The sequence below is a fragment of the Neovison vison genome, chromosome 3 (genome assembly GCF_020171115.1).
Source record: "Neovison vison isolate M4711 chromosome 3, ASM_NN_V1, whole genome shotgun sequence".
NCBI classification, from domain to species: Eukaryota; Metazoa; Chordata; class Mammalia; order Carnivora; family Mustelidae; genus Neogale; species Neogale vison.
In genome coordinates this window covers 89,919,000-89,945,804 of record NC_058093.1, presented here as the reverse complement: position 1 = coordinate 89,945,804, position 26,805 = coordinate 89,919,000, and the positions used below count along the sequence as shown (strand labels likewise).

The 26,805-nt window shown below is 34.6% G+C and overlaps 1 protein-coding gene across 1 annotated transcript in view; it reads right to left on the bottom strand.

Moving 5' to 3' along the window:
- LRP1B (LDL receptor related protein 1B) overlaps nucleotides 1–26,805 on the bottom strand; it is a 1,985,448-nt gene that overhangs the window by 1,038,053 nt on the left and 920,590 nt on the right. The window contains exon 6 of the mRNA XM_044242553.1: nucleotides 10,418–10,675. Within this exon, the coding sequence (XP_044098488.1) occupies nucleotides 10,418–10,675 (258 nt within the window). The remainder of the gene's footprint in view (nucleotides 1–10,417; nucleotides 10,676–26,805) is intronic.

Here is a 26,805-nt window from a genome sequence, read left to right as displayed (position 1 = left end):
GCAAAGTGCTTCTGACACAGGATGGTGGTAAATACTAGGTATTTCAGTTAGTCTTCAGTGTTCTTATGTTTTCTCTTCTGAGGAAGGAACAAAGATGACTGGCCTTTCACTGTTCTGCTAGTTCTCAATTCCATCTTCTAACCTGCACTACAAACCAATCTTATTTCTTTCCTATGGTGGATGCACTTGGAAAACATGCAAGCGTTGTTCTCTCTCTACAGCAAAAATGAAGCAAAATGAAACACACAACAAAAAACAAAACCACTTTGTACAAGTGTTTTTCCCACTAGGCAAAACTTTGCATTCTTACTTGGCTCATATCTCAAATGGCTCATCCCTTCTTTCAGTTATATTAGTTCTCAATCTACCCCAGACCAAATCTATCACAAAACTTAAGAGCTTTACCTGGAACAATACACTTCTTTCCATCTCTAATACTACTCTACCTGGTCAAGACACAGTTTTCTTTCCTTTGGACGGCTGCTATAGCTTCTTTACTGATCTTTCAACTAAAGGATCATTTTAAACCCAGATTATATCAGGACACCAAAAAAGAAAACAGTGTTCTCTTTATAATCTGAGTTCTGTGTTACACTTGATTGTCAGTGGGGGGGGGGGAGTCTTAACAAACTGAAAAGACTCGTGGAATTTACTCTCGTGTTAATGCCTTCAAAATGATATCACTGATATTTTTATAAATATCTAAGTTTGCTAAAATTTAGCTCATTCTTAGACAAAACTTTATGGAATGTATCCTCTTTGTAACATTTTACCATGAATACCACCCAGAAGATGACTCCAATGGACATTTGTATTGTTTCTTCCTCAGGGTTCTAATCAACAACAGGTCTTAGTCTAATTTTAAGTCTATATTTTTACTTTCCAAAATATCACTCTTCTCCTTAGACTCTCCAATGACTTCTTAACACATTTAGCATAAACTCCAAGAGTCCTTAACATGGCTTATGTCTTTTTTTCTTTTTTTAAGATTATTTATTTATTTATTTGACAGACAGAGATCACAAGTAGGCAGAGAGGCAGGGAGAGAGAGAGGAAGGGAAGCAGGCTCCTGGCAGAGCAGAGAGCCCAACACGGGGCTCGATCCCAGGACCCTGAGATCATGACCTGAGCCTAAGGCAAAGGCTTTAACCCACTGAGCCCCCCAGGTGCCCCTGGCTTATGTCTTTAAACTTTCTTCCACCTCATATCTGCTTTGCTCACACTAGTCCACTCACACTGGCCCAAAAAGCTTCTACCTTAGGACATCTGTACTTGATCTTCAAGAGAAGAGTATCTGAACGTGCATGGTTTGTGCCCCCGCTGCATTTAGATATCCGCTCAAATGTCAGTTTCTCAGAAACGCCTCTCTTCATTAGTGGATATTAAAAACAACACCTCATTCCCCCTCTACACACAGTGACTATCCCTGCCAGTCAATACCATTAAGAAGCAGAGCCTGAAGATGTGACTGAGTTGCTGCATTATTATGACAAACCCTGAATGGATGAAGAAAGTGTTTTCTCGAGATGGAAGCTAGTCCTGGTGAAGATGCTTCAAAGACTGGTGAAATGGAAAAATGGAAAAGACTGGTGAAATGGAAACAAAGTATCTAGAATATTACATAGACTTAGGTGACAAGGCATTAGAACGGTTTGAGAGGATTGACTCCAATTTTCAAAGAAGTTCTATTGTGCATAAAATGCTATCAAATAGCATTGCATGCTACAAAGTTGTTGGCAGAAGGAAAAACCCACTGTCGTGCCAGACTTCATCACTATATTATTTCAAGAAACGGCCACACCTACCTCAGCCTTCAGCAACTGCCACCCTGATCCGCCATCAACCAACACTGAAAGACCCTCTGTCAGCAAATTTATGGCTCACTGAAAGCTCAGGTGTTGGTTAGCATTATTTGGCAATAAGGTATATATATAAAAGATAGACTTATTTACTTTGAGAGAGAGAGTGCAAGAACACAAGCAAGAGGGGCCGAGGGAGCCAGAGAGAGAATTTCAAGCAGATTCCACACTGAGAACAGAGGCAAAAACAAAGTCAGTCTCATGACCCTGAGATCATGATTGAGCTAAAACCAAGTTGGAGGCTTAGCTGACTGTACCACCCAATCAGTTTATTTTATTCTAAGCAAGTATATTATAAGTATATTTTATTTTATCTTGTTTTTTATTTTTTATATAAATTACATAAATGATATTTATTATTATGAAGTTGCATTAGCAGCAGTGGCAGGCATTTTCTCTTTCCTTCTAGCTCTATTTTTATTTATATATTTATTTATTTAATTTTAAGCATAACAGTATTCCTTGTTTTTGCACCACACCCAGTGCTCCATGCAATCCGTGCCCTCTATAATACCCACCACCTGGTAATCCGACCTCCCACCCCACCCCTCGCCACTTCAAACCCCTCAGATTGTTTTTCAGAGTTCATAGTCTCTCATGATTCACCTCTCCTCCCAATTTATCCCAAACCCCTTCTCTCTAACTGCCCATGTCCTCCATGCTTTTTGTTATCCTCCACAAATAAGTGAAACCATATGATAATTGACTCTCTCTGCTTGACTTATTTCACTCAGCATAATCTCTTCCAGTCCCATCTATGTTGCTACAAAAGTTGGGTATTCATCCTTTCTGATGGAGGCATAATATTCCATAGTGTATGTGGATCACATCTTCCTTATCCATTCGTCCGTTGAAGGGCATCTTGGTTCTTTCCACAGTTTGGCGCCCGTGGCCATTGCTGCTATAAACTTTGGGATACAGATGGCCCTTCTTTTCACGACATCTGTATCCTTGGGGTAAAAACCCAGTAGTGCAATTGCAGGGTCATAGGGAAGCTCTATTTTTAATTTCTTGAGGAATTTCCACACTGTTCTCCAAAGAAGCTGCACCAACTTGCATTCCCACCAACAGTGTAAGAGGGTTCATTCCCCTTTATATTTTGAGCAAGTTATATACATTGTTTTTTAAGGCATAATGCTATTGTGCACTTAACAAACTATAATATAGTGTAAAATTTTCCTTTATATTCACTGGGAATTAAACAAAAAAAACTCAACTGTTTTTATTGTGCTATTCACTTTATTATGGTGGTCTAGAACTGAACTGGCTCTGTCCAGGATCAGCCAATATAATTCAAGGGGAAAAAGTTGGAAAATTGAGCTTGTGTTTATCAAAATAATTACCTTGATTCTCCTTATAATTTTGTGTGAATCTCATCTCATGGAAATAGGATGGCCAACATTAATTCAGAGTCCCAAAATAAAAGCTCAGGCTTAACACAGAATGGGATGGAACACTGAGATGATTATTTGCATAATTCACACATTAGAAGCATTTTGCCACAATTATCTATAGTTTAGGAACAAACATCTTTGCAGAAAATATCTAAGTACCTGATGTAATTCTCAATGGCCTTTTGTGTGAGTAATCACAATCATAATGCACCTGTCCAAGTTCAGAACGTTTGTGGAGATACCCATGATAATTGTAATTTAGTCAGTTATATTCTTATTACAAATCAAATCCTCAAAGAGTATAGAGAGTAAAACTTGCATCTGATACAGAGAAAAGTTTAAAAGAAAGACTTATTTCATTTTTAAATGTCTTTTTAAAAATTTAACTGAGTGTTGTTCCTGTTCAGAACTTCAGAAACAACTAAGTATCTCTCTTTATGATAACAAAAGCAAACAATAGAAAGATTATTTTTAAAACCTGCATGTTTATGTCAGTAGAATGAAATGATGCCTTCTTTCCTCCTACCAGACATAACCCTTTGTTGCTTAGTTTTGATGGTCATGAAGGAAGATGAAAACACAATTTTATCAAGTAAATATTATCATTAAAAGGATAATGATTTACAGAATATCTTAAGCCCACATTTAATCATTAGAGTTGCAATTTTAGGAACCCTGTTTGAGTTGTTAACCAAAGGCTTAGCAGTCTTTGGAGAATTATTTCATGTTTACCAGACTCCCAGGAGACCAAGACATCAACCAGAATGTCAATTTGTCAATTTATAACTACTGATGGGATGTTCCAGTGACACAATTACTAACGGGCACCCTCCTAACAAATTCCTCCCAAGAGGAATTTATGGTATGTGAGAAACCAAACCTAAAAGTTATTTGTTAAGCACAAAATCAAAGCAAAGGGAATTCTTTATAATGGAGTTGAGGCCTTCTAAGTTTTAGGAGGTGCTTAGAAAATTACCAGGACTACACTATTGAAAGCTACCTTTTTGAAAACTAGAATAGCTATGAATATGCCTCCAACACAGTATATACATACTTATTTAATCTAGACCTGTCTTTCACAAACATTTAAAAAAAATCCTTCACCATCTGTATCACCATCTCCTTGTTTGACATTGCTATTTTTTTTTTAAGATTTTATTTATTTATTTGAGAGAGAGAGACAGTGAGAGAGAGCACGAGCGAGGAGAAGGTCAGAGAGCGAAGCAGACTCCCCATGGAGCTGGGAGCCTGATGCGGGACTCGATCCCGGGACTCCAGGATCACGCCCTGAGCCGAAGGCAGTCGTCCAACCAACTGAGCCACCCAGGCGTCCCTTGACATTGCTATTTTTTAATTTAAATTCAACTTAATTAACATAGAGAATATTACTGGTTTCAGAGGTAATTGAGTGACTCATCAGTTTCATATAATACCCAGTGCTCATTGCATCGAGTGCCCTCCTTAATACCCATCACCCAGCTATCCATCTCCCCACCCACCTCCCTCAGTTTGTTTCCCAGTTAAGAATCTCTAATAGTTTGTCTCCTTTCTGTTTTTGTCTTATTTTTCTTTCCCTACCCCTGTGTTCATGTTTTGTGTCTTAAATGCCACGTATGAGTGAAATCAGATGGTATTTGTTTTTCTTTGACTGACATTGCTCTTCTATCCTCAAAAGTTTTTGTCACCATATTCTAACCTAACTCTGGAAAAAAGTTTTAAAATTTAAAAGTTACCAGACACTGTCTGTATTTTAAAATTAGTATTAACATATACTCCTTGTTACCATCCTCAAACACAAATGATCTTTTAGGCTAGGGCTTTTCCTGGAATGAATTTCACATATGTGCAAATCTTTATTGCATATCTGATTCCTATCAGCTCCAATTCTGAAACAGACTCTGGTGTGTTATCATAATCTCAGCGTATGTGGTATCTGGGCCCTATATCCTTTGAGTGCAGACTAAAATGAATTGGGCCATTAGGAAGAAATAGCTAGAAAACTGTGATTAGAGTCAGTCTCTACAGCTTCTTGCACACAAGCTTGTATAGCTCTTTAGCCACAAAGACAGTAAATATATAAATAAAAATGATGAGAGAATCCAATCTGAGTGATTCTCCTTAAGACATTTAAAACAATATTTCTCAAAGTGGAAAACATAAAACCCTAGATATTTGGGATATTGATACATATTAGGCCTATACACCACACACTCATATCACCTCCTTAGAAACAAGTACCCAAAGAAACACACTCACAGTCATACCCACAAAAATATCAATCAAGTGTTCAGTACTTAAGTAAAAGAAATCCTGGGCTACACAAAGTAACACAGGTATTTTATTGAAGAATTCTGAATAATCTTTAACATGCTACATACATATAAATCTCCAATAGGTTCCATAGCATGCAAAATTTCCTAAACCCATTTGACCACAAAATCATTTTTCCAAAAATGTCTTACAGAGCACAGAACATGTGTCCCAAGGAGCATGTTTTAGGAACTTGTATTATAAAGAGACTGAAGTGTACCTAATGTGAGTGATTAGGTGGGAGAAAAATAAGAAAGGAATAAAAAGGGAGAAGAAATAAATATTCACACACACACACACACACACACACTGAAATATCTCAAATTACAAGAAAAACAAACATCAAGTAATGGAAGGCAAAAGTATGTTTAAATCCAGGCGGGATCTCAGCAGTTATGTGAATAAGTTCTTTCATTTTAAAATGATTTGCATAAGGTCAGACAGCCAGTTAATAACAGAGCTAGGACCATATCAACTCACCATTCGTTTTACCCCATATATTGTGGTGATAGAAATATAAACCAGTACTAAAATAAATGTACAAGTCACAAGATGTTAGAGCTTGAGAAAAATAAAATTTAAAATTAAAAACCCAGAATCTTAATCAAAAACTGAAGTGCTACATGGTAGTTTTATTACATTGCCTAACTATGCTCCTACTTCTCACTGTCTTTAGAGATGATGCTAAGTGCTTATTGTAAATGTGTCTACAACATTAAAAATGTGTAATGGTCAAGGAATACTAGGAGAAAAAAATGCCCATTTTACTTAACATAAATTCTTTTAAAGAAATGCAAAATAAAAGGAAAAGATTAAAGTAAACAATTATATTAGTATATTTATAGAGAAAAATTATCAAATAAATACTATTTCAGAAATTATTTTACTAGGGCTATTTGTTATAAAAATAATAGCTTCTTTTTTTTCTTCTCTTTTCTTTCCTTCCCTCTTTTCCTTCTTTCTTCTATCACAATAGAGTTTATTAAGACAGAAACAGGTTTCAGTAATTACATGTCATGGATTTCATATTTAGGATCAAAACTTATATAATCATCATGAAAAGAGCATTTTAACTTCCAAGTTTCAAATTGGTAGATTAAAAAAAAGAACTAAAATATTTTGTTCTACTTGGTATATGGCATCATGATGGGATCATTTGATTATTAAAATCTATAATGAAACAAACAGACATGAAAATCTAGACAAAAGCATACTATGAGAATAATGATTTAAAATTCTACATAACCTCAATTTGTGGGGGAATACATTTCTATTATGCAAGGTATAGTTCACCAAATTCATAGGGAAAAAAAATAACAATTGAAGTATAGCACAGGTCTAATATCTGCTTTGGTGAGTTTCAAGCATGTTGCCAAATGGCAATAAATAGTAATTTAGTTCTTTTTTTTTTTTAAGATTTTATTTATTTATTGGACAGACAGATCACAAGTAGGCAGAGAGGCAGAGAGAGAGGAGGGAAGCAGGCTCCCTGCTGAGAGCCCCATGCTGGGCTGGATGCTAGGCTGGATGCTGGGCTCCATGCTGGGCTCCATCCCAGGACCCTGGGATCATTACCTGAGCTGGATGCAGAGACTTTAACCCACTGAGCCACCAAGGTGCCCCAGTAATTTAGTTCTTTGCAGCCTGACAACTGAATTAACAGTAAAGACAAATTTACAGAGGAACAGAGTGCTGAGAGTGCTTTTTTGTTTTTGTTTTGTTCTTCTTTTCTTTTTTTTCTTTTTTATTTTTTTTAAAGATTTTTTTTTAAATTTATTTGACAGACAGAAATCACAAGTAGGTAGAGAAGCAGGCAGAGAGAGAGAGAGAGAGAGAGGAGGAAGCAGGTTTTTTGCTGAGCAGAGAGCCTGACGTGGGGCTCAATCCCAGGACCCTGGGATCATGACCTGAGCCGAAGGCAGAGGCTTAACCCACTGAGCCACCCAGATGCCCCTGTTCTTCTTTTCTTTTTACTAGGCATTCAGGACAGTCTTTTATGATTACATACTGATTGTTAATCAGAATGGCTTACTTATTTCAAAGTATAAATCCATCCAAGTTTAATGTAAAAATTAAGGTTTTAATTTAATATCAGTGCCTACAACATTAAGCATATGGTAAAGAAAGGAAATACTGAAAGTTCTCTGGAAATGTGTCCTCAGATCATCTTTACTAATTTTGAGTGTCTCTTTCCATCTTACCTTTTTAATTTTTTTAATTTTTTTAGAACTCAATGGGTGGCCTGATCACTTTGCTAAAATTCCAGATCCCTGCAGGAATATGTCATATTAACTAGCTACACACACGCGCACATACACACACACACACACACACACACAGCAGTTATATATATTATTTGTGGGAGATTTGGCATCTTCTCTGAAAGTACCAGTATCTGCCTTTCTAATGTAGAAGAAAGAACATAACATTTAGCTTTTCCATCTCTGTCTTTGTTTTAGCCACTCAGGATTGTCTATTATATCTGAAATCTGTAGCTAAAATTTTTTTCTATGACAAAACAGGAAGGGCATATAGGAATTTACTGTGTATCCAGTGAGATGAGATAGTAAATATAGATTTAAATATTACACAACTTTTAAAATAAACAATTATGCAAAATTTAAATGCAACTCAGTTTGACATATAATGACTGCTTTTTTCCTCACAGTAAATTTTTGAAAAAAAAATTATTTTTTTTTTCAAAAAAGAATGCTTTCCTCAGGCAAATTCAGAGAAAAGCATCTATTCAAGAGTGGATCATGACAGGTATTCAGGCATACTCCCATCAGTTCATTATTTCTGCTTATATTGTACAGCAGGGATTTTTATGTAATTATACATGCAAGGAATATTCCAACTTCATTATCAACTCAAACATTGTCACAGTGAATGAAAAGCCCACCATATACAATGGCAGCTATTCTCTGACATGTTGATAAAATGCTTGGTTTACAAGCAATGATAGAGGAGCCCAGCCTTGCTCACACCTCTTCTCTACTCCCATCATTAAATTACTTTTACACATTTAATTACTCTTTTCTACAGTGACTGAAATTGTATAGCTTAAATATGACTTTATCTTACTTTGTCAAAAAATATTTATTCCAATTAGAAGATTTCCATTGCATTTGTTATTTACTGTTCAAAATGAATGTTCTATTCAGCATTTCAATGAATTGCTTAACAAAAATCTCTTCGGTTTTCTAGATTTGCCAAGAATTGTCATATAACTCAAATGCAATCTAAGTTACAAACTATATTCTGTAGATGTTCTAATAAGCAATTGTTTGACCAATTTAGTAAATCCCTAGATTTACTAAAAAAAAAAATAGTTAAAAAAATAGTTTTAAAAATACATATTATAGAAGAAATTGCTATTACTAATAAAGCATATTAAATGTAGAAAAGTTGTTTAAGTGAAGCTGGAAGATAATTTAACATGGCGACTTAGTGAATATCCTAGCTATCTGACTGTCAATATTCCATTTGTGAGGGACAAATGCATTTGGATTAGATGGGGTCTTTTTTTTTTAACAGTTTCCAACAGCTGGCTCAGCCAATGGATGAAATATTCAAATCACACAGCAGCACTCCTTGTGCAGGTAGCCCTTGTGATTTATAATTTATTAGGAATTATCATTTTCCATAGACCCATTGAAAATGCCCAGTGTCTACTGCTTTCACTAGGCATTGTGGTCCAGTGTCACAATAAATGGATTTAGCAATTTTTATTTATGTTAAGAGGATTTTCAAAGCATTGGATCTGATTTGTTAAACATTTATTTATGTTCACTTAACTACATACAATCATACTTTTATATTCCATTTTTATAATTTTTGCCACTGATTCATTTAATATAATTATACTTATTACATATTACATGGTATTATTTCTTATGTTTAATAAAGATTAATAGTAATTCCTTTAATTGCATGTCAAAAATATTAATAAAATATGATTATTGAATCCATATCATTAACCATTCTACATCTGAGAACTATATTTATTCTTTGACCGCACTTTTTTTCCTTCTTAACTTGACTGCACATTTTTCTTTATTTTCTACCAACTTTTACGTTCACAGTGTTTTTCAAGAATATTTTTTTCCTGTAAATCATAAAATAAGTGGACATATCTTGAATTTCTCATGCATACAATTTTCTCCAGGCAAGCACAAATAAAATTTATACTCTTATGTTGGAGGGGTAGAGGTCAGAGGAGAGAGAGAGAGAGAGCAAGCACCAGCACAAAAGGAGAAACTAATGTGTGGGTCTGTGTAACAATGTAATTTGATTTCAATTTATGGTAATATGTAGGAAGTACAGTTGCTAGTTTGTGAATTTCTGGCATGAGAAATCAAAGTAAATCAAAATCATAGATCACTCTTTTTAAAGATGAATAAAAACTCTGATTTGCTAAGAAAAAAGTCAACACAGGTAGTTGTTACCAATTAGCATAAATCTGATAGTTTTAAAGCATTTTAACAAGCACTACAGCTGATGAGCTTATAATTATCAATTCTGTTTCTTGCTTTTTAAAAATCCCACCTTCACTACCACATCGTGAACTATCACTCAGTGGCAAATTACAATTCTCATTTAAGTGACACTGTAATAAGCATTAAGGAAAGAATTAAAATTAACTCTGTAACTTACTACTTACGTGAACGTGAAAGTGTTATGTGTGTGCATATTCAAAACAGGCAGTGAATACATTTATTTAAGCATATTCATATTTGCATATATAGGTTTCTGATAGCCAAATAGTATTTTAGAAAAATCTAAGAATCCTGTTTATTGATAAATGAAATCCTTAAAGGGTGAATTGAATTGAATATGAATTGAAATACTCACTGTGAAAGGACTGAAGAATATTGATTGTCCACTCATCTGTTAATCTTCCTGTTTTTGTTATCTGGATACATTTGAGCTGATTCGAAGATTCTCTTGATTCAATCCAACAAATCATGTCTTCGTTATAAATAAAATCCAGAGTATGAATTTCATTTCCATTGACTGAGCTCAAGGTTGCCATTTTACTTCCATTGAGATAGAAAACCTCAATTGTTTCAGAATTTGCAATTAATAGCATAGGCAATCTATCTGTAGGTTCTGGAATAAAAGAGAAAGAAGCAAGTTCAATAAGAGTCAAAATATTTTCTGAATTTTACATCACTCACTAGAACTTATCCTTATATTTTAATGCATCTTTAAAATAAAAAAAAAAGTTTGCAGAAGTATTTACTGATTTTTATATATGCTTCACTATATGTTTCAGTTCACTTCTTTAAGGAAAACATAGACCATTGAGCATTTGTATTCTTTATTTTCTTAGTTGTAATGTGTTGTGTAAATGTGAGGACAATGCTATTTACTTTCATTGTCGGTAAATAAAGTAAGTGATGTGAGTTGTTATTTGTTTTTTGGTTTTGTTTTGGTTTTGTGTTTGTTTGTTTTGTTTTGTTTTTTTAGCAATGAGGATGGATCTGGGGTTACCTATCTCCATTCAGTGTTATAAGATTCCCTTGTGAGCAAGGGCATGCCTTTTTGAAGTGGACGTATGAAGCCAGAAATGGATTTTCTAGAGTTAAACATGTAAAGCTCATAGGCCCATAGTGTGGCTTCAAGCACACTGGCTCCTTGACTGACCCCCATTCCCATGATTACTGAGCTACTTCTTTCCATGTTTTCCTCTATAGTCATGAAAATAAGATTGTAGAAATTAAAGAAATTTGCTTGATATTACTTTTAGAACAATTCATCTTTGCTCATGTTAGGATACATGAGTTTTTAATGAATATGTACTAATTGACCAAAATTATCATGTGAAGGTATTGAAAGAGTTTAGTGATACAGTCATAAATCAGGGTAGCTTTTGTGCTAATTAGGAAATAAAAAAATTTGAAAATCTTCAATTCCTCTTTTTTTTCTGCCCTACATCCAAAGTACCAGTTAATATCTTTGATTCTGATGCCAAACCTATCAGAAATCCCACCGTTTCTCAGTGACTATTACTAGCTACCACCCCACTCCAAGCTGCCATCATCTCTCAACTAGATCATTCCAAGAACCTTCTAACTGATTTCTCTGCTTTCATCAATGCCCTCCTCCTCTTTAGTCTATCTCAACACAACAGCCAGGGTTATATCTTTAAAACGTTAATGTCAATCAAGTCAGTCTTCTTCTCTCAAAAGGCTCCCATTCCAAACAGAATAAAAGCCAAAGCCTTTATAATGCCCTATAGAGCCCTGCATGATCTATATTTCCCTCCAGACCCGCCACCCTTCTTACCATTCCTTGAACAACAAGCCAAATAAGCTTCCATCTCAGAAGCACCTCCTTGTTCCTAGAGTAATCACCCCATATGTATCAGAATGCCTGACTCGCTCACCTCCCTTAGGTGTTATTTGAATGTTGCCTTTCTGGTGAATACTTCTCTTACTACACTACTTTGCAAAATTTGCAAGTCCCTACAAACTCTATAAACAAACTCCCTATAAACCTTCCCTACTTCATTTTTCCCTTATCACCACCAAATATTGTATCTACCTTTTTTCTAATTTATTGTTTTCTACTTCTACTGCTGTATCTCTAGCATTTAGAATCCAGTGGTTATTCAATACAAACTTCTGAATACGTAAAATGGACACATGGAATTCTTGCAGGGTAGATTTCTTTAGAAGCATTTGGTGAAATATTACAAAGTAATTTGGTTTTCTTAACTGAAAAATGGAATCCAGAGAAATACTGGCTAACAGAAAGTCTCATAAGCATCATTTGATTATTCAAGAAACTGACACTGAACATTGAGAATGTAGGAGAAAGGTAAATATGTATATTATGAATAATATGATTAAATAATTCTGAACTTTAAAATTATTATTTAATGGTCCTCATCATTTCTGATGTGAGTAGAGATATCAGGCTGCCTGTGTTTTATGCAGATAGAATAGTATTTGGATTTTACCTGCTAAGTAGTTAACTCAATCAAGGGATAAAATTCTTCTCCTCCTTCAGAGAGACACTAGAAGTTTTTGATTTAATAAAAACATCAAAACAAACAACAATAAAGTCTCAATGAGATTATGCAATTGATTAACCCAACAAAAAAAGAAGTCTCTAAAATGCTGAGATAATTTCTACAATAATGATTTCTCTCAGAAGAATTAATAAAATTGTGGATTATATCTGCTTGACATAACCTTGTCAAAGGACCACATCTAAGTTTGGTTAGTTAGTTGGATTTTCTCTTAATCTCTTAAATCCATCTTGATCCATGCAATGCTTGTTCTTGCCATTCCCTAATTTAGAAGTCCAGACTTAGTCCCTTTTCAACACTCCCACCCCTGTTGTTTTCCAGCTGACCTAAGCACTCCTAAAACCTATCGGATCATAGATTTCTCAGGTTATGAAGGGGTCTTAGGTGGCCGTGTTATGAGGTTAACAAAAACATATTGCAAGCCTGTCAGTACTTACTGTTTTCATTTGACAACTGAAATGACCTTTAGTGAAATTGCCTCTCATTAAAAAGTGAACCACTACAGAAAGTTTCTTTGCTTCCAAGTTTTATGACAAGTCCAGATGTAGACAATAACTTCTTAACTGGCTACTAGTCAATAAATTTACTTATGTAATAAACATTCTTTGGAGTGAGGCTAGAATATGAAGGAACACTTATTCCCCTTAGAAACTGAGATGAAAATTAATTAATGGTCAACACAGTCAATGCTTACTTGACAGAACTGATCAATCTATCTGATTTTTATAGTTGCTTTTTGAGCGAAATAGTTGATTGTTTTAATGTAAAATATAGCAACCACTGATTCTGTAACTTCTGATAAACAGAAAACCAATAAAGTCAGATGCTTCATAATTTGAAGTAGATTGATTTGATAATGGTGACTTTAAAAATTCAAATGACACACTGGAGGAAGGATGCTTGTTAGTTGTGATGTGCTTCATTGAATTAACGTTCATGTGTCTTAGTTAATTATTAGCTGTGGTTTCCCTCTTTACACAAGTAACATAACGCCTACTTCTGGTGATGGGAGGAAGCCAGTGAAGCACAAGAACCCACAAAAATACTCAGGGGTTAAGGATATAAATCTTTTTTTCCTGCTTCATGAAAGTCTGCATAGGTAATTTGCCTCAACCCACACTAAGTCTGATCTCCAGTGTTTATCATTACCTCAAACTTCCACATACCAAGGTAAGAGCACCATTAGCTTGGGTAATAAGGATATAAGTCTCATCAAAATATATGTGATGTTCTTTAAAAAATCCCATCCTTAGAGTCAGTGGACAGGTTTTCCAAAGGAATATTTGGAAAACATGTTAGATAACTTTAGTCAAAGGAATACATACACCGACATTTAGTGAGAAGTAATAAATATTAACTTTCCATATAGAAGAGATTGAAACATAAGAAAGCACTCAATGAATATTCTAACTTAGAGAACGAAGACTTCACTTGAATAAACCTCTCCAACAGCCTGTCAAATTGTCGTGTTGGGGAAGGAAAATTGTCCTCATCTTCTTCAACATTCATCATATGTCAATGGCATAAAAAACAGGTATTTTCTCTCCCAAACAGTTATAAGGATGTGTATTTATGCTCTTTATGATAAGGGTGTGGTTATTTTTTCTATTACACGTGTTACATTAATTATCTCTATAATTTTTGAAGACTGAATAGAAAACTGTACATTAAAAAGAGAAACTTGGAAACATGGAGAAGCTATGAATCTGAGTAGATTTATAAAAATCCCTATTTAAATCCCAAGCCACTATAACCACATCTTTGCAAACATATCCTTATCCTCTCATAGTCAGGAATATACTAAATGTATATGTATATACTTATAATAATATGATTTTGACAGATGGTTCACTCTAAATGAATGTTTTCAGAATGAATAAAACTCATTTTTTCAGGTTTATTTTAAACTTCTTATTCTTCCATTCATTTCTAAGAATATAAGTTCAACCATTTTCCTTTTATATTATTAGAATTATGGATTCAGTTACTTACACATAAATGTCAACCTGACAATTATTTATGTTATAATAAATGCATGTACATGGATATATACCTATATGTTTATTAACTAGTTTTATTGTGTTCTAATTTCTCTGCAATTGTGAGCAATTTCTCCACTAAAGTTCAGTAGCTGCACCTTAATACCTGTTGATTCAAAGATGAAAAAACAATAAAACAAAAGAATATCAGTTTCAACTCTATAAAAGTTAAATAATGACTCACATGTAAAATATATAAAATGAAGAGTCACAGTAAGGCTGAATGTGTAAGAAAACAGAAAACTATTTTCTGTGCAGCCCAAGGAATCAGTTGTTAACAAATATAACTTGAAATAATAGAAAGAGGGAATTTCAAAGTTTTACTTTTATCATATACAAATTATATAAAGTCTAAAAATAATGAAAATGGGATGAAGATAGAAATAAGAAATAAGAATGCTAACAGTTTGTAATAAAAAGTGATGCAACCAGGGCGCCTGGGTAGCTCAGTGGGTTAAAGCCTCTGCCTTAGGCTCAGGGGCTCAGGTCATGATCCCAGCGTCCTGAGATCAAGCCCCACATTGGGATCTCTGCTCATCAGGGAGCCTGCTTCCTCCTCTCTCTTCTCTCTCTCTCTGCCTGCTGCTCTGACTACTTGTGATCTTGATCTGTCAAATAAATAAATAAAAATCTTAAAAAAAAAATAATGCAACCTGCCATAGGAGGGTGAGTTACAATAAGAAACAAAAAGTAGAGGAATCTGTATAAAGACACCATAAATTTAAAAAAAAAAAAAATCTTCCAAATTTGTGCAAAAATCAGAAGAAGCTGAATATGAAGTATTAGGAAATTACGTAGTTTAAAAAATGAGGAAAAGCATTATTCAGAAACAAAGTAGAAAGCAAAGTCAGCCAAACTAAAATGTGAATGAAATTAATATAAGTGGAAAAAAAAAAAAGTAATGGGTTTTAATTTTTTTTTCTTTTCATGTTGGAAATTTAGATGGCCAAATTTGTTTCTGTTTTTCCCTCAATTATTTTTTTAATGGAAACATATATTTACTGAACTGAATAACATTAGGAATATCATACCATATATCAGAGGAAACTATTATATCACATTTTATAAATTATAAAATAAAACATGAACCAAATGTGGAAAGATTAAACTGCCTTAAAAACAGAGTTTAACTAAGAAAAAAAAAGCATATCACTACAATTATGTTTTAATTTATCTTCGCACTATTTGTCACAATGTATTTATGCTAAACTATTGTTTGGATGGAAATGGTTTATTTATTGTATTTTTATTTTATTATTTACTATTTACAGATCTAAGGTATCCAACTGGAATCTGAAGATTAATAAAATAGTCTGCCTTTAAGAAAAATATAATCTAGTAGAAAGGTTAAAGTATATATAAAAGGTCTATATTTTTTAAGTCTGGTTTGATGTCTTTTATAAAAGATGGATAGTGGCATTGAGTTTCAAAAAAATTTAGCTATATGTTATTATGTTCTGAATGTTTGTATCCCCCCCCCAAATCCATATGTTGAAACTCTAACTCCTAATGGTGATGATACTAAGGAGGTGGAGGCTTTGAGAGGTAGTTAAGCCTTCATAAATAGGATTAATGCCTTACCAAGGAGTCTCCAAAGAGATCCTTAGCCCCTTTCATCATATAAAAGTAAAACAGGTCTGTGACCCAGAAGTCCTCACCAGACCAACCTGGTATCCTGTTCTCAGACTCCCAGATACTGGAACTCTGAGAAACAAATTTCTATTATTCACAAGTCACCCAAATTGGGCTAATTTTTTTTTTAATTTTATCCAATTATTTTACAGACAGAGATCACAAGTAGGCAGAGAGGCAGGCAGAGAGAGAGAAGGAAGCAGGCTCCTTGTCGAGTAGAGAGCCCGATGTGGGGCTTGATCCCAGGACCCTGAGATCATGACCTGAGCCAAAAGCAGAGGCTTTAACCCACTGAGCCACCCAGGTGCCCCAAAATTGAGCTATTTTGTTACAGCAGCACACACAGTAAGACCTACCTATTTAGTAGTATTAAATTTTCCTTAATGGTGATAGCGTTTGATCTCAGCTTTGCCTTAATAGAGGAACAGAAATGGAAATGTAGAGATGGAAATTCCAGTGGAACAAACAATTTTATCAAAAGCATAGATATAAGGACTAGAATATGTTGGGATAATAGTGACCTCACTTTTCAGTTTCCTGGAGGGTAGAGCATGCATGAATGGTGAAAGTACTTCATAATGACAGTAACATGGTTAAACTCTTTTGAGTATATCTTAGGAGCCAGACACTATAATGCATGATTTACATTTATTAGTTTATTACAACATATCTATTAATCAGGTGCTATCATTACCTACATTTTATGGGTAAGAAAATGAAGTTAAAGTTAAGTAACTTGCTTAAGATCAGATAGTCACCAAATGAAAAGAACTGGATTTCAAATTCTGAGGTTGCAGTAGCTGAGAAATTATGTTTAGGAAAGACTGCATATATAAGTCATTGAATGTCAAGATGATAAACTTATTTTTAATTTGGGGTGCACTAGGAAACTACATAAATTTTAGAAAGAAAGTATATTGTGATCAAAACTGTGCTTTAAGATCAAGCTGGAAATGACACTTAGAAAACTATATGGGTAGACACATTTCCCATTAAATTTTTAAATTGTTTTCACTTTTACTTTTTTAAAAAATCTTTTTATTTTAATTTTATTTTTTTTCAGTGTTCCAAAATTCACTGTTTATGCACCACACCCAGTGCTCCATGCAATATGTGCCCTCCATAATACCCAACCCCCTCCCTCCAAAACCCTCAGTTTGTTTCTCAGGGTCCACAGTCTCTCATGGTTTCTTTCCCCCTCTGAATTCCCCCAACTCACTTTTACTTTTAAAGTAGTATGGTATAATTCTGGGGCGCCTGGGTGGCTCAGTGGGTTAAGAATCCATCTTTCACCAACTTGCATTCCCACCAACAGTGTAAGAGGGTTCCCCTTTCTCCATGTTCTTTCCAACACACGTTGTTTCCTGTCTTGTTAATATTGGCCATTCTAACTGGTGTAAGGTGGTATCTCAGTGTAGTTTTGATTTGAATCTCCCTGACAACTAGTGATAATGAACATTTTTTCATGCAGACAAATGGATAAGGAAGAAGTGGTCCATATACACTATGGAGTATTATGTCTCCATCAGAAAGGATGAATACCCAACTTTTATATCAACATGGATGGGACTAGAAGAGATTATGCTGAGTGAAATAAGTCAAGCAGAGAGAGTCAATTATCATATGTTTTCACTTATTTGTGGAGCTTAAGAAATAACATGGAGAGATGGAGAGGAGAAGGGAGTTGAGGGAAATTGGAGGGGGAGATGAACCATGAGAGACTATGGACTCTGAAAAACAATCTGAGGGTTTTGGAGGGGAAGAGGGTGGGAGGTCGGGGGAGCCAGGTGGTGGGTATTATGGAGGGCACGTATTGCATGGAGCACTGGTGTGGTGCATAAACAATAAATTCTGTTACACTAAAAAGAAATTTTAAAAATTTAAAAATTAAATAAAAAACTAATTAATTAAATATTATTAATTATTATAAATAAATAAATTATTAATAAGTAAATAAATTTAAAAAGTGTTATATAATATAATTCGTATCAGACAGGAAGGTAATAAATAGGCAATGCTACCACATTCTGGAGTGAGGTTGGAAAGGAGTTAGGGGAAAGAAGAAGGTATCTTTGTTCCTGTTTAGACTGATGCAGTGCATAAAGAATGGCTATGTATGCCAACAGTCCTATTGGAAGCAGACATTATGAGGAGAAATTTAAGTCCCAGAGAATCACCAGAACATACTACATCCTCTATTGTGTAAAGAGACCTTGTTATTAATCTTGTTTTTAATTACAAAGAAGACAATCCAAACTTTTTAAGAAAAACTTGTGCACAATTGAGATACCATCTTATACCAGTTAAAATGGCAAAAATTTGCAAGACAAGAAACAAAAAATGTTGGGGAGGTTGTGGAAAAAGAGGAACCCTCTTACACTGTTAGTAGGAATGCAAGATGGTGCAGCACTTTGGAAAAGAGTGTGAAGGTTCCTCAAAAAAATTAAAAGTAGAGCTACCCTATGACCTAGCAATTGTACTGCTGGGTATTTACTCCAAAGATACAGATGTAGTGAAAAGAAGGGCCATCTGTACCCAGTGTTCATAGCAGCAATGTCCACAGTAACTGAACTGTGGAAAGAGCCAAGATGCCCTTCAGGAGACAACTGGAAAGAAGATGTGGTCCGTATACACAATGTAATATTACTCAGCCATCAGAAAGGATGAATACCCAACTTCTGCATCAACGTGGATGGGACTGGAGGAGATTAGGCTAAGTGAAATAACTCAAGCAGAGAAAGTCAATTATCATATGGTTTCACTTATTTATGGAACATAAGGAATCACATGGAGGACATTAGGAGAAGGAAGGGAAAAATGAAGAGGGATAAATAGAGTAGGAGACAAACCATTAGAGACTATGAACTCTGGGAAACAAATGAAGGGTTTTAGAAAGGAGGGAATTGAGAGGATGGATGAGCCTGGTGATTGGTATCAAGGAGGGTATGGATTGCATGGAGCACTGGGTGTTATACACATACAATAGATCATGAAACATGGATCAGAAACTAATAATGTACTGTATGGTGACTAACATGACACAATAAAAAAGGAAAACTTGTGGACATAGGCTTTGGATATTGGCACTATTGATACAGAGATGCTATTTTAATTTCTCAGAAAATAGGTAATAAGAATCTAAAATAGGGGGTGTTGAGTTCTTAAGTAGAGATGGATTCATGCAATGAATTACATGTTCTAAATTATATAGACAAGAAGGGACATGGAATTCAGAATTATGCAGAAATTTTAGAGGGGAGTGATGGGGAGAATACTGGTATTATTAAAAGAAACAAGAAAGAAAGTAGAGTTGGCTTTAAGAGATGATGACGAATTTAGTGTTGGCATATTATTAGTATAGTATTGTGTTTTGTAATCTTGTCTTTGGCATCATAAAAACTCATCAGGTAAACTAGTTATCCACCTGCATTAGCCACAGACTTCTTAACAGTTTGAACTTTTTTGTTATTTACACCTTATTAGTGAAATGCAAGTACCTTCTTTTAGAGTATATTTCAATTTGAAATGTTATGATTAAAAAGTGATGAGATATGCTGTTTCTGAGGAAAAAGGACCATTTTACAGAAACAATTTAAGTCAGTAATATCATGCCATGCACACACACAAAAAGGTTTTCATTTTGCAAATGAACAGCTCTCATAGTTTCTTTGTTTTTAAAGAGCTGGTCTACCAGAACAAGGACATAATTTCCCCTATTATCTGGAAAACCTTACCTGGCACATGTTCATCATTCAATAAATGAATGACCCATGGAGGGATGCTTGGATATGACTCTCCAGTGTTTCTAAAGGTATTTTACTGAATTTTCAAATTTAAGAATGATACTGTATTCAAATTTCAGTAAGTAAAATGAAATAAATAATGCATTGTGATTTTTAAAAAACAAAATGAAAGAAATTTAACTGATTACTAAAGGGTTATATTAGTAAATTTCAAACTCTCAGAGGATAATTCATTCAAATTTTAGGTTATTGGGGAATATTCGAAGTAGCAGATGGTCTAGGGGTACCAATTAAGATTGGTTACTGAGAGGGACGCCTGGGTGGCTCAGTTGGTTAGGCGGCTGCCTTCGGCTCAGGTCATGGTCCCGGCGTCCTGGGATCGAGTCCCACATCGGGCTCCTTGCTTGACAGGGAGCCTTCTTCTCCCTCTGCCTCTGCCTGCCATTCTGTCTGCCTGTGCTCGCTCTCTCTCCCTCTCTCTCTCTGACAAATAGATGAATAGAGTCTTTAAAAAAAAAAAAAAAAAAGATTGGTTACTGAGAGATGGCCCCTTTTAATCTCTTCATCGTCTTCCTAATTATAGGACAATAACTATCTTAGCTATAGAAATACTTTTTCCCCTAATTCAGATATGTCCATCGAAGTTCAAAATTGCTAATAATTGAGTTCAAATTGTAGTAGATGTTGGATCATTTAAAAATTGCCTTTAAGATGGAATAGGAGCTTGCTTAGTCCACTCCACGCATCGACCTGATATTGCAGTACTTCCAGGAACGGTGCACCAAAAAAAAAAATAATAATAATAATAAAAAAAATAAAAAATAAAAATTGCCTTTAAATAACTCCTATTCATAAATAGTTCCTTTTTGAAAGGATGGGTGTGTTAAAAAAAAAAAAAGAACCACACATTTAATTTTTCCCTGAGAAAGAAAGTACTGTCTTAGTATTTGTTCATTTTATTTATTCATTTAACAAACATATATATATTTTTTAACATGGCTAGTTTCTGTCAGGCACTGCTCTAGATGCTAGCAATATAGCAGGTAACAAAGCTAGAAAATCTCTGTTTTTATAGAGCTTACATTTTATTGAAGGAAGCAGACAATAAGCAAACAAATACTATTTAATATTGTTTGGCAGTGATAGATTCTATGAAGAAAGATAAAGCATGCAGATAAAGATGCAGGCTTGCTCCTTAAAGAGAGTAGTCCAATTTAGAATACACCTGAAAGTTTGAATCAAAGGATTTGAGAGAAAGAATGGAGCAAGGATGACTCCAATGTTTTGGCTTGAACAACTGGGTGAATGGGTAGAGGGTGATGTACCCCACTGTCAGGAGAGGGGATCAAAATTCTGGGACACAAAAAGTTTGATATTTCTATTTAATTTCTAAACGAGATATTGAATTGGACTTTGATACCCAAGTGAGTTTGATGTTCAACAGTGAAGTCAGGGCTGATGACTAAAACTCTCAAGTCTCAGTCTCTAGATATCTTATCAAATCATGGAAGAGAATGTTTTTAAAGCCACAATACAAGATGAGAGTACTTAGGAAATCAACAAAGGAAGAGATATTCAAACAACTAAACACTGGATCATTCCAAAAATAATGAGGATAATGCAGCAAAATAAACTGAGAAAAAAATTTCCCAGTAAGCTAAAAGGAAGACTCTAAAATGTACTAATATAAAGGGACATATTCAAAAAGGAGACAAGGATCAGTTATGTGCTAGGGATTGATAACTGAATGCCTAGGCAGCTGGAGATCACTTGTAACCCTGACAGTAGAGGTATAAGTGAGTCATAAGAATATAAAACGATTTAAGTGGGTTTAAGACAGAAGGGGAGGAACTAGAGAAAGAAGAAAATCCTTCCTGTGAGTTATTCTATAAAGGGAAAAGAAAAACGGACTAGCTGAAGAGGAATATAGGTTTCAAGAAAGTTGTTTTGTACCATCTTTACAATAAGCTTGTATACTCAAGAGAATGATCCAGGAGAGTCAAAATACTGATGATTTGAGGAACAGAGAAGACCACTGTATGAGTCTAATTCTTGAATAGCCAAGAGTAGATAGGATTGATGCATAATGGCAGGGATTGGCCTTAGATAGGAGCACAGTGTATTCTTCCATTCAAAGAAGAAGAAGGCAGGGTGATTAGTTCTAGATACAGATTGGTAGATTTAATAAAGTTCAGGGAGAGAAAGTTCTCTTTTGATTACTTCTGTTTTCTTGAGTAAATATGAAACAAAATCATCATGTTAGAATAAGGAGAAAGAGAGGTAGGTATGTGAAAATTCATTATCTAGAGGTGGGAAAGGAAAAGTCCTTTAATGTATTTCACTGTTTTCTGACAAGGCTGCCAAAGGATGTAAACATACAGCCTAAATTTAAGACTCCAATTTTCTACTTTGCATTTAAAAGGACAGATTAGTTCTAAGTATTCAATAGTTATTATATACCAAACTTCTAGCTACTTTACTAGATATATCATTTGCAATTTGATGGTATGTTGTTCTAAACTTCTCAAGACTATCAAGATATAATTTATCTACGATTTTGGCAAGTTTTACCTGTCATAGAAAGCACAGATGGAGGCTTTGTGAGTCCTCGTGCTAAGAAGAAAGCCTCACATACATTTAAAAATACAATCAACACAATGGATTTTCTTTTCTCAGGACTAAAATGACTCTAATCATCTTGAAACAGGAGAATACACAGAGTATCAGTAATCAAAGTCAAGGGAAGCATGGACTCTACTGGGAGGAGTGCCCAAGAGGTATTCTCTAACTGTGGATATTTCTCTGTTGGTTGCTATTGATACAGGGGATGCCTTGAAGGCACTCTGAAAAAAACAAAAACAGAAACAAAACAAAACAAACAAAACTTTTTGTCTTATTAGAAAGGAGAAAATATTCTCTTTTTTCCCTTTGTTTTTTCCCTGAATATTTTAATTGCTATATACTTCTACTTCCCGCAAAGTAATAGAGAAGTTTTGTACATAAATAGACATAGATATAGAGATATAAATAGATGTAGATTTATAGATATAGGTATATATAGATATAGATATATATCTATATCTAGATAGATAGATGTAGATATATATCTAAATCTAAATCTATAGATATCTATATATATGTATCCTCGCCTCATCTTAAAATTAAGCAACTTCTAATTCTATGAATTTAAATGTTCTCGTTTGTTTTTAATTTTCACTGTATGTCCAATTTTAAGACAAAAAAAGGAACTGGAGAGCATGTATGATCTATCACATATTCTAAATTGAGAATTTAACTAATAGATCTGTAGCCTTTCTACAAAAAATTAAATAATATGATAGAAATTTATACCTATATGTTGTGCCATTTGCAAAAATAAAGTTTATCATTTGTCAAATCTAGAGCCTATAAATGTGGCCATGAGATTCTTTATACCCACAAAGAAGTCCTTAGCTAGATTGCATTTATGATGTTAAGTAGTAAAGCAAATGGAAGAACATGCATTTTTTTCTGGGTCTGATATTTTCTTACACTCTCAATAAATCAAAGGCGTCATGACACATAAGACACCATAGTTACATTCTCTGTTTAAGATGTGAAGAAAGGTGCTAGACTGTGAAAGTAATGTCCTCTAGCAAAAACAAAACAAAACAAAAAAACCAGAAAAACACGCATAGAATATTCATGAGTACTTTCATACCTTAACGTGGCATACTCATTAATAGTGTTTGGGTGGAAAAAATAAAAGTGTGATATTTAATTTTGGTAATGGAAATTCTATCAGAAATTATTGCCCTGTTCTGTCATGGAATGTGATTTCCATCTAAGTAAAGAGCCAAAAAAGATGTAGGGTATGAAAAGTACAGAAAATAGAAAAATAAGTTCAATGGCCAGGCTCAGTTTTCAAACGCAGCCTGGGAAGCTCTAGTATTTCTCTAGGACAGAGATTTTAAGCAATACTGCCTGACTGCAAGCAAAGTAGCTTGTTCTGCAACTGTATTTCCATAGTAAACACACTAGGATTAGATGTTTACCTGAGGAGGGCCTTGGGGAAGAGGGCACAGTTGTGGAGATTATGCGCGTCTTCCCAAACCACTCCAATATCTATACTATGGCAAAGGTAGCATGAACACTGAATAACATGATAAAACTAGTAAAATACCTCAGTTTGTTTGTTTGTTTGTTTTTTAATCTCTTCCAGCCTCCTGGCATTCCTTTCATTAATTCTCAAAATCCTAGCCCCCTATTCTGCTTCCTGAATGTTCACAAAATCCTTTAAAGCATCTAAAACAAAACAAAACAAAAGAAACAAACAAAAAATAAAAACCACCACCAACAAAAAAACCACTTACCAACCACATACTCTGTTCTAGGCACTGAGCTACTTCTCTGCCATCTACTGTTTACCACAGTGTCTATCATTTCCTCCGTGTATACGTGAAGGCACAAGGAACAACAAATCTGGGTTACTATGGTTATGGTCCACTAGGCTCATTCCTATCTCACAGTTTCATATACGATCATGTCATCAAATACCATTCTCAGTTATGTCTCAATAAAATGACAAATTGTGCAAGAACTAGACCTTTGGACTACCTAAAAATAGTAAAAACTATGAATAGTGAGTCTTTGTATGTGAAGACATAATCCTATCATTCTGCTGGGAGCCATTCTTAGCCAGATGGTATACTGAAAGAGATTTGATCCACTAGTCTCATAAATTATCAAGGTTACTAAGATTTAATATGTCACCCTTCCTAAGAATACTTACATTTTAATATAGAGTGCTTTCTTTAAAAAAAAAAAATCAGGCAGGCAATTATATTGTAACTACTGAATTCCAAGCATTTCAAGTGGTTGCACAGACTCTGATATAAACAAAGAACTCCTCCCTCTCTAGACAGGCACCTGCCTATTCTCCCTACAAGCAGAACTCCCCTGGCAGAAAACCATGAATGATTCCTCTACCTTCTAAAAGGAAATTTTAAAATATACATTAGATAATAATAGAGTTGGAGGTTAGGTGTAGGAGCCATAGGACATTATATTTTGCTTTCTTTCTCTCTTTCTTTTTATGAATACCAGCAAAGAAAGCAGTGAGTGGTATGAACACATTCTTTAGCATCATCTAGGATTTGTTTCCATGGATTATATAGGGATTATGATTTGTATTTCTTATTTGTATTTCTATTGCCTAAATGGTCTCCCCATCGTTCCAATCAGTGAATAGCACAGTATAAACTGTAATAGAATCCTGAAGTTATTTAATGGGCTCTCTTCTCTCACTACTCTAGTTGCTACATGGCAAAGAGGTACACACTCTCTCTCTCTCATGGTGCCACTTACTGCAGTGCCTCTACACTGATGAGCATATAATTATTTAGTGCTCTTTGTTCCAGGACTGCTTTAGTGCAGTCAGTAGAGTCCTATTGGTTCTGCAGACTTTTAAACTGGGTTAAATGCCTGCCTTCGGCGAGTGGGTAGGAAACTGAAAAGTATAGTCCAATGAGCCTGAATTGATCAGGAGTAAAACTGGCAACAGTTCATAAGTTAGACACCCTTGGCCATTACTTTCATTTTTACAGGTTCTACAAGTGTCCACTTTTAGCCCTTGTTGCCTACATTTAATGCATATTTCTACATCAAAACTGGTCTAAATCAGTTAAAAGAAGCTAAATTAAATTTTTAAAAAATGAGAAAAAAAAACCTTCCCATTTTCAGCTTTGACAACTCTCTAGAACTCTAATCTCAAAAAAATAAAAAGTAAAAACATATAGGAAGTAGGAAGTTTTACTAGATACATATATATTTTTTAATGATTATTTTTATTTATTTATGTTTAAGATTTTATTTATCTATTTGACATAGAGAGAGGGAACACAGGCAGGGAGAGTGGAAGAGGGAGAAGCTTAGCAGGGAGCCTGATGTGGGACTTAATACCAGGACCACAAGATCATGACCTGAGCATAACACAGTCACTTAACCAACTGAGTCACCCAGGAACCCCTTAATGATTATTTTTAAACATTCTTTTCAAATGAGAAATCCTAAGGTTTAGTTCAAAAATTACTAGCTTTTAATGTGAGTCCCATTCCAGTTATGAACACTACATTATGACATTCATATTCCAGTATGTCTCCTCTTACACAGAACTATCAAGTACTATTTAAAATTATCTTTAAATGTACATTTAAAATTTTCTTCCATTTGGAAATTATTTATTTTGATAGCAAATGGATAGTTGGACTAAATTACCTTTGAGTTCCTCCCAGCCCTGAATGATTGATTCTACATTGCAGTAGTCAAGTCAATCTTACAGATGGTAGAAAAGAAAAGAATTTGTCTGCATTGCATGAATTAACAACAATGAAAAGGCCTCCTGCCTAACATTAATTTCCTCCCCTATCTGCCACAGGGTCTAAAATCCCCTCCCCCTTACTAGAATTATTTCTTGAAGGTACTCTTAAGGCTTATGAATTTTACCTGGATTCGGATATTATGTTACAAAGGAGGGATAATCAATTAATTTAGATTAATTTACCTAATTACTATTAATTGTTACATTGGAAATAAGACCCCAGAAGTAAGTTCTGGGGTGAACAGTTGGAGAGTGACCACCATGTTATTCCATGCTGAAATTTATAAGCAGATTCTTAGACAATTGACTCTGCCTCTCTCTGCCTTCACATAAAAGGCAAATCTCCTAAGATTCTTTTTATTGTCCCGTCTATCATCTAGTAAGACCTTTGCAGAATCCTCCTATTGAGTCTAGTATTAGCTTCCCACCGT